Genomic DNA, 9,235 nt, shown 5'->3' with positions numbered 1-9,235 from the left:
AGTTTTGGTGATTGATGACACTGCTTTTGCGGACTAATTGTGTGCGTTGATTTTTCAGAGATTCATCCTTTGGCACGAGACGATTCCCTCCCCTCGGAGTGTTATTCAAGACGATGCAGCTCTTTCGTTTCTATGTTGGTGGACTAGTTTCGTAGGAGTCACCATACTATAAAGAGGGGGTCCGCTTTGGTAAGGTTAGGGTGGAATCAACACGTACACATCTTTGTCACACCCTCTGAGCCTTTCCGCTTCAATGGAGTGCTCCTTCCCCTTCTTTGGAGCTTCGCTTGGTCCCAACAGTAGTACCGCGGGCCACAGCGGTAGTACCGCTCAAGTGCATCAAGCAGCAGTACCGCTCCTCAGCAGTAGTAATGCTTGGGGCCCTCAGCCGTAGTACCGCTGCGGCTCCGTGCCCCTACCGCCTCGACTCGAGGGCTCCTTTTTCGTGTCGAGTTGTGCGGTACTAGTTGCGGTTGTGGAGGCGGTAGTACCGCCCCTACCACCGCGGTAGTACCGCTCTGGGTCCAGGTTCTCCCTTCGCTCTTCGCTCCCCTCTTGCGCGGTAGTACCGCGAGGTGGAACGATAGTACCGCTGGTCTCAGCGGTAGTACCACCCTCCCCAGTGGTAGTACCGCTCTCTGCAGGGCAGCTTTGGGGGGTAACGGTTGGTTTGTTCCCCCCACTATATAAGGGGGTCTTCTTCCCCAAAGTTGACCTACCTCTTCCCCCAAAAGCTCTATTGTTGCTCCAAGCTCCATTTTCGCCTGATCTCTCTCCCTAGCCAATCAAACATGTTGATTTGCTCGGGAGTGGTTGAGAAGGCCCAGATCTACATTTCCACCAAGAGAAATTTGATTCCCCCCACTAATCCCTAGCGGATCTTGTTACTCTTGGGTGTTTGAGCACCCTAGACGGTTGAGGTCACCGCGGAGCCATAGTCCATTGTGGTAAAGCTTCGTGGTGTCGTTGGGAGCCTCCAATTAAGTTGTGGAGATTGCCCCAACCTTGTTTGTAAAGGTTCGGTCACCGCCTTTAAGGGCACCAATAGTGGAATCACGGCATCTCGCATTGTGCGAGGGCGTGAGGAGATTACGGTGGCCCTAGTGGCTTCTTGGGGAGCGTTGTGCCTCCACACCGCTTTAACGGAGACATACTTCCCCTCAAAAGGAAGGAACTTCGGTAAGACATCCTCGTCTCCACCGGCTCCACTCTTGGTTACCTCGTGCCTTTACTTGTGCAAGCTTATTTGTGTTGTATCCCTTGCTTGCTTATGTGCTAGTTGTTGTTGCACGATATAGGTTGCTCACCTAGTTGCATATCTAGACAACCTACTTTGATGCAAAGTTTAATTTGATAAAGAAAAGTATAAAAAGTGTTAGTTTCCTATTCACCCCCGCTCTAGTCAACTATATCGATCCTTTCACAAACGAAGCAGCCGGACCTGTTACTTACCGCTGGGGGCGGGTTGGCCCGACTATAGGGCTCCTTGCCGATGTGCCACTCCTCCTCGCTGGGCTTGCAGTTAAAGAAGTAGTTGACATGGCAGGCCACCTTCACCCTCGGCATCTCCTTGGTGGACATCCGACAGGAATCCCGACGGCCGGTCATCTGGCTGATGAGGTGCGACCGGAGTTGGAGGGGCGACACCCGGCGCATGACAAAGCCAGGTAGCAGGTCGGCCAGCTTGAGCCCCTCCTGGCTCGTCATCTCTTCCAGTCAGGCGAGGACGCTGACGATATGGGCCGACAGGCGCTTGGGCGGCTGCTGTTGCCAGTTGCCGCGTGGCCCAGCAGGCGGCCAGGGCACGAAGGCCGGCAGGTTGATATAGTCGACTTGACAACAAAGATTCCGGACGTAGAAGTACGATTTTTGCCAAAGTTTGGCCGACTCGTGCAGAGCGATAGACGGGAAGCGCGTGTCGCCTCCTGAGCGCCTTACGGCCATGCACGCCCCGCACTGGGCCGCTCCTCCTTCGTCGACGTACCGAACTTGAGGTAGAACAACCTACCCCAGAGCACGATCGTCTGCAAGACGCCGAGGTATCCCTCACTGAAGGTGACGAAGGCCGACATGTACACCACCGTGTTGGGGGTGAGGTGATGCGGTTACAGCCGGTAGAAGTGGAGGAATTCCCGAAAGAAGCCGCTGGCCGGGAGCGCAAAACCACAAAGGAAGTGCGTACGGAAGACGATGTACTCACTGGGCTCCGCCCGCGGCGAGATCTCCGGCTCTGGGGGTGCGCACGCCCACGTTGTCGGCGCGGGGAAGCCTCCGCGTCGCGCGGAAGAAGTTGATGCGGTCATCGTGGAGGTTGGAGCCCAACCATCCGCTCTTCGCCATGGCTCGGAGATGGCGAGGAGGAGCTCGGTGATGAAGACGACGGGCGGCGCGGCGACAACGCGAGGCAGCAGAGCCGCAGCTGCTTCAACGGAGCAGTAGCCGCGTCGAGGCGGTGGCGATGAAAGGGTGGCGGCCGCAACAACGCTTCGGCAGCGGCGAAGCAGCGCAACGGCAGCGATGGCGAAGGGAAGAAGAGAGAGTGGGGAGGGGGGGCGCGTGCGTTCTGTCGCCCCTCCTCCTCCGGGGCGTGGGATTAACTGCGCCCCACGCCCCGCACGCCCGCATATTCCGCACGGTTATGGCGCAATAAGTGCACCACGAAAGGGCAAACGCCCGCCTCGGCCGTAGCGGATCTGCGCGTGGGCCGAGGCCCAGTAGTGGCGGGCCCCAACCTGTGATGACGTCCTGTCACGCGCGTGGGCTGGCAGGCCGGCCTGGCCTGCAGGCACTGCGTGGCGCGCGTGTGGCGGGCGGCGCCTCCTCAACTCCCGCCTTGTCGATTTGAATTCCACCAGGCGGCCGCAGCCGCGACCGGCTCCTATCACCCGGCTCCTCCCATCCGGACGAAGCAGAAGACGGAGGATCTCTCGAAGGAGAAACTGTTGAGGCCCTTCGACTGCTAAAACCGTAGAACCTCACCAGCTTCGGTGACTACTGTCGGGAATAGACCCCGGGTAGCCTCATCTACACTTAACCATATTTCAAGACATCGGGGCAAGCCGCGCCCCCAAGCCGACATGTCCCCAGTAAAAATCACGGTAAACACAGACGACAGTCACCTTATTACCCGGTGCGCATTCACATGATTTTGGTGACGCGGTCACCGAGGCCAGGGCGCGGCAGCCGAACCCGAACGTGCCGTTTTCACCCGTCGCACGAGCGGTCAGATCGGGACGGAAAACCACCCATCCATTGCCCCCGTGCCGCGCGTCCAGCGTGCCCTGTCGGCAGCCCGTCTTGAACACCTCACCCGGTGTCCCGGTCACCCCCAGTCCCAGTCCCACCGCCCAGCCACTCACCACCACGTGCACCCCGCGACTCCCACAGATCTCGCGTCCACCCCCACACGTCGCCGACGCGCTAATCGATCGCATCCCTCCCATCGCACCGCAGCATAAGCTCGCGCGCCCTTCTGGACTCCCAGGTCACACACCACTCCTTCCCCTCCCCTGATCTCCGCGCCGATCCCCCACCAGCGCAGCAGCAGCCATGGCGACCGCCTACAACCTCAGGTCCCGCGACGAGCCGGACGACTTCGACGAGTTCGACTCCACGCCCTACGGCGGCGGCTACGACCTCTTCGCCACCTTCGGCCGCCCGCTCCCGCCCTCCGACGAGACCTGCTACCCCTGCTCCGCCCCCTCCACCTCCTACGACGCGCCCCACTACGCCGCCGAGGAGCCCTCCCCCTACGCCCACCACCAGAAGCCCCAGCCCGCCTACGGCTTCCGCCCCCAGAACGAGCAGCAGCAGCAGCCCTCCTACGGCCGCGAGGATGACTCCGGCTACGGATCCAGGCCCAAGCCCAAGCCCCAGCCCGCATACGGCTTCCGCCCTCAGGCGGAGGAGCAGCGCCCGTCCTACGGCGGCGGCGGGGAGGACGACTCCGGCTACGGATCCAAGCCGCAGCCCGCCTACGGCTTCCGCCCCCAGCAGGAGGAGCAGCCGTCCTACGGCTCCGGCTACGGGTCCAAGCCCCAGCGCTCCGAGGAGGACACCTACGGATCTGGCTACGGCCGGAAGCCGCAGCAGGAGGAGCCCGCCTACGGGTCCGGGTACGGCTCCGGCTACGGGAGGAAGCCGCAGGCCGAGGAGAGCTACGGATCTGGGTACGGGAACACGACGCAGCCGGAGGAGGGCTACGGCTCCGGCTACGGGTCCAAGCCGCAGGTGGAGCAGACCTACGGCGGATCGGAGTACGGCTCTGGCTACGGAAGGAAGCCGCAGGTGGAGGAGAGCTATGGGTCGGGGTACGGAAGCAGGCCGCAGGGAGGGGGAGAGGAGTATGGTAGCGCTGGGTATGGTGGGAGGAAGACTGAGGAGGAGGGCTATGGTGGCTCTGGGTATGGATCTGGGAGGAAGGTGCAAGGGGAGGATGAAGGTGCGTACGGCTCTGGTGGGTACCAGAAGCCCAAGCCGTATGGAGAGGAGACCCAGGGTTCATATGGTGGTGGGTACGGCGGGGGAAACTATGGCCGCAAGAAGCAGGTGAGTTCCTGCCCGTTTCCGTTTACTGTTTTGAGCATATGATTTTGTTACAATTAACTTGTTTAGGCAATGGTCAAGGATCATGCAAGCAACTGCCCTCGTGGGTTTACTGTTTTGAGCTTATGCATTTTTTTGTGATTAACTTGTTTAGTGAGTGGTCAAGGAAAGGTTAGACGCTTATTACTTGTTGGCGTGGTCGCAATTGTGTCTTGCATCAGGTGGGAGATGATGGATACAACCATTTCTTGCCATTCAACTACATGTCGTTAGCTGACAACAGTTTATGGGTTTTGAAACGGGTTAGAGTTAGCATGCCAATGCACAATTTAGGACTCATGCTTTATTTGTTGGTCAAGAAATAAAAGAGTTGCTCGTATAGTAAATTTAAATGCTGGAAAGTGAAAAATGTTTTGCTGAATAGTACAGTTGTTATGCTAACATGAACGGTTCTGTTCTGTCGGTCCATTGAAATGCTTAGTGCACTGGGAATTTTTTCTTGTTCCCAGTACTCAATAAGCATGCTCACGTTTCTACTCAAAATTGAGTTAGTGTAATGTTACTTTTGAGTATTGACAACACTGATTGATTATATGTGGTGTTTCTTTTGATTATTTGACAGTAGTGATTCATCATTTACTTAAATACTGATATGGTTGCAAATTAGTCTGCTATATGCTATCGTTGTCTCCCAGAAGAATTTGTCAGAAATGTAGCTAAACAAATTAGTGAAAATCACACTAATGGTTATTCGTCTAAGATTGAACACCTGGCTTTAAGAATGCAATCTTATGACCCATACTCAACGCACATTTGATAACTTACATCATCTGTGTGCTTGAGTAAATGCAATCTTTGTAAATTTAAGCTAAAAAAATTGTGCCATAGCCCTCAGCAGTAGGAGTATTGTTTGCAATCTTGCTTGTACCACCTTTACGCTGTATTCTTTTTCCTTTTTTTGGTGCACTTCTTGAAGCAGACAAACATCATGCTTCCTCCAGAAGCGATCTCCTATGTTAAAATCAGATCTTTCTCATCGACCCTAAATATTCCGTGCTGCTTCTTTACAGGATGATGACTCTGATGACGAGAAGAAGAACCGTTACGCCAAGCGCGATGACTCTGATGATGAGAAGGAGCGTTACGAGAAGCACCACCACCACCGCCGCCACAACTACGACGACTAAGCATCCAGCATGGTCTTGACCTGCTGCCATCGCCCCCACGTCTCGCTGCTACACGAATAAAGATGGTCTTGTTTCCCTTGTTGGTGCCGGATCATTCCCCTTTTTTATGAACTTGTATGACTGCAACCTAAAGTGTGCTATGTGGGTGGCTTATATGTTTGAATTATCTCCTATTTGTGTGCTTGAGGTTATGTGTTTATGTAAGTGGTTCGCTGCATGCTGTGTTTGAGACTGGGTTCTGCTTCGTTATTTGATCTTTGCTGCTGCTCCTCTTTGAACTATTGGAACTTGCTAGGCTTGAATATCCCATATTATCCATTGTAGACTTAGTGCTGCCATTGTTCTGTTTGGCGCCACAGCCCAGCCATGCGATTTTTTGTCCAAAAGGACCATCTGCCGAGTCGAATTGACAAAAAAGACTACCTCTGAACTTTTTTTAACAAAAGAGACCAGCTAGGCCGTGGCGGCAGGCGTGGCAGCAGACACCTCTGAATTTTTTTGACAAAAAAGACCAGCTAGGCCGTGGCGGCAGGCGCGGCAGCAGACACGTGACACCTGCCGCCACGCGAGGAGGCGGCAGAACCTGCCGCCACAACACCAGGCGGCAACCCTGAAATTACTGGAAATCCAGCGAGGCCAGCTGCGGCAATGGAACAGCCTGTGGTTGATGGGCCCTGCCCCCACACAATGTGGCGGCAGGTCTGCAGCAGCACCAGCCGGCTCTCTCGTTCTATTCTTTGTTCTTCCTGTGTTGTTAGGGCATCTCCAGCCGCGTCCCCAGGAAGGCCTCCCCAGGCGTTTTTTTCGCGCCGACGCCGAAAAAACGGCCCAGTCGCGCCCCCAGGAGGCCGATTTTCGCCGACTTGGGCCGAAAACAGCGCCGGCGGACCCAGCCCGAACCCGGCTCGCTGGGGGCGCCTGGGGGCGCCGGGCGAACTGTTTTGGCGCGAAAAAGCCGCGGGCCCGCCGCGTCAGCGACATGGCTCTCTTCTCGGCTCTTCGTCGTCCGCATCGCCTCGTTTCCCGCGTGGGCGCGAGGACGAGCACGGCGTCGTGGTCCTCGACAGCGACGACGACGACGACGCCGCCGCCCCCGGACCGTCCAACCCGCCGGCGTCAACCGGGGAAGGGATGCAGCAGGGACGGCGGAGGCGTAGGTGGGGGCGGCGACGACGACGACGACGATGACGACGATGACGACGACGGCGACAGCGGTGACTACACGCGGTTCTACAGCCTCCTCGGCATGTAGAACCGCGTGGGCGTGCGGCGAGGCGGGCGGCGAGGGAGACGGCGGGGGTAGCCCGTGGTAGTTTCTTTCTTTTTTGTAAAATATGTTTAAGTTTGAACGAACTCGACGCTGTTTGCGTTAAATTTGAGTCGTTTTTGACTTTTTTGACTAACCATGAGCGCCGCGACTGGGGGGCAACACGCCCCCAGTGCGCGGTTTAGCGCCGGTGCGCCCCAGGGGACGATTTTTTGCCCCTCCTGAGGGGCCAACGGCTAGAGATGTCCTTATTGTTAGCTAGTGTGTAATAGGCACGTTTGACTGAGATTTGAATCAATTTAAAGCTTGATTTTGAAGATGATGTAGTTGAAGAAAAGATAGATCAAGGTAAGACATATCCATTTTTGTGTTTTTCGCTCACATGCACGGTGGTTTCGTACTGTATGATTAGTCTTAGAGCATCTCCAACAGCCGCGGTAAGCGCCGCGCGCAAAAATCCTGTTTGCCGCGCGCGCTTCGGCTGGTTTAGCGCAGCCGCCAACGCTGGCTCCAGCAGCCGCGCTATAATGCAGCGCGCGCGTGCCGCTCCAGCAGAGCGCAAAAATACATCGCGCGCGCGCCGCACAAACCACATATACATTTCAAAAAAGAAGAACAAAAATGATCAAACAAACAAAATAAATCAACAATAATAAATAGTTCAATTTCATTATCATTACAACTCAAACAAATAGTTTATCGTTCAGTACAACAAATAATGCAATAAACACAACAAATAATGTAGAAATCATGATGCTCTTTGTCGTTCATACCATGCCCACCACTCTTCAATCAGATCGTTCTGAAGTTCATTGCGCGTTGCGGGACGCCGAATGGCATGATAGGAGACAATAAAACGGGCTACCCTTTCGGCCCTCCGTTGCACTCGCACGGGATGTCCCAAGAGTTCATACTGTGAGTAGTCTAAATCTTGGCCACGCTCATTCTCGATGATCATGTTGTGCATGATCACACAAGCGTGCATGATGTACCAAAGCATTTGTTGATCCCAAAATCTAGCCGGTCCTCTCACAATAGCAAATTGTGCTTGCAAAATCCCAAATGCTCTCTCCACATCTTTTCTAGCCGTCGCCTAAGCATTGTGGAAATCAAGATATTTCTTACCTTCCGGCTTTTTCAACAGCTTCACGAAGGTTTGCCACTTTGGATAGATGCCATCCGCTAGATAATAGCCATAATTGTACGTACGCCATTTGCTACAAACTGCACAGGTGGCAACTCACCGTTTGCAATCTTATTCATCAGTGGTGACCGGTTGACAACATTTATGTCATTCAAAGATTCAGGCATTCCAAAGAATGCATGCCAAATCCAAGTCTCCTGATCGGCCACAGCTTCAAGGATTATAGTGGAACCTTTTTTTGGCCATGGAATTGTCCATGCCATGCCTTTGGACAATTCTTCCAACTCCAATGCATGCAATCTATTGAGCCAAGCATGCCAGGAAAGCCGCGAGCGCTGTTCATCGCCAATAGCCTTGCGGCGTCTTCAGTAGTGGGAGATCTCAAATACTCCTCGCCAAACACTTGCACAATTCCCACTGCAAAGCGCTTGACACACATGACGGCTTGGCTCTCACCCATAGCTAAGTGATCATCAACTAGATCAGCCGGGATACCGTATGCCAACATACGCAAAGCGGCTGTCACCTTCAGAAAGGTGCTATGCCCGAGCTCTCCGGCGGCATTCCTCCTTTGCTGGAAAAACCGGTCATGGCTCGCTAGTTTCTCTGCAATGCGCCTGAACAAGTCGGTGCTCATCCTAAACCGGCGACGAAAATACGACTCCGGGTATGTGGGATTCTCCACGAAATAGTTCTTCATCAATCTGTTATGGGCATCAATCCTATCTCTCCAAATTTTCTCTCGACCCATAACCGAACCACCGTGCTTCGGTTTTTTATTGATATGCATAGCTAGGATCATTGCAAGATCCTCCTCCTCTTCCATATCAAATTCTTCTTCGGAAGAATCGAACGACGAACTCATCTACAATGTTTAATACTATATTATAAAAACCCCAATTCAAAACATGCCCCAAATTTATAAAGTTTGAACAATACATACCTTGTACACGTTTTGTCGAACACCTTGCGGGCGCGGCGCGGCAGCGAGCGCTCGGGCGCTGTTCCTCGGACGACGGAGGCGCGCGAGCGCCGGCGGGACTAGGAGGGGATGGGGCGGAAGCGCGGCGGCGCGGGGATAGGCCGGGGAAG

At 54.7% G+C, this 9,235-nt stretch overlaps 1 protein-coding gene across 1 annotated transcript; it reads left to right on the top strand.

The window, feature by feature from the left end:
• The first annotated feature begins 3,369 nt into the window (after nucleotides 1-3,369).
• On the top strand, nucleotides 3,370-6,010 carry LOC119339864 (uncharacterized protein At5g39570-like). The gene is made up of 2 exons (XM_037611766.1): nucleotides 3,370-4,548; nucleotides 5,616-6,010. Exons 1-2 carry the CDS (start codon nucleotides 3,550-3,552, stop codon nucleotides 5,730-5,732), a joined length of 1,116 nt encoding a protein of 371 aa, XP_037467663.1. The 5' UTR covers nucleotides 3,370-3,549; the 3' UTR covers nucleotides 5,733-6,010.
• Nucleotides 6,011-9,235: the final 3,225 nt, after the last annotated feature.

Source organism: Triticum dicoccoides, chromosome 7B, assembly GCF_002162155.2.
Source record: "Triticum dicoccoides isolate Atlit2015 ecotype Zavitan chromosome 7B, WEW_v2.0, whole genome shotgun sequence".
NCBI classification, from domain to species: Eukaryota; Viridiplantae; Streptophyta; class Magnoliopsida; order Poales; family Poaceae; genus Triticum; species Triticum dicoccoides.
The sequence above is the reverse complement of the archived record's forward strand: the minus strand, read 5'-3'. Positions and strand labels throughout refer to the sequence as shown.

What these genes read in the sequence shown, in the direction of transcription:
- LOC119339864 (XM_037611766.1), top strand. Translation starts at nt 3,550, where the DNA reads ATGGCGACCGCCTACAACCTCAGGTCCCGCGACGAGCCGGACGACTTC. An exon ending in ACTATGGCCGCAAGAAGCAG is followed by an intron (nt 4,549 to 5,615) that starts GTGAGTTCCTGC and finishes GCTTCTTTACAG; the next exon opens with GATGATGACTCTGATGACGA.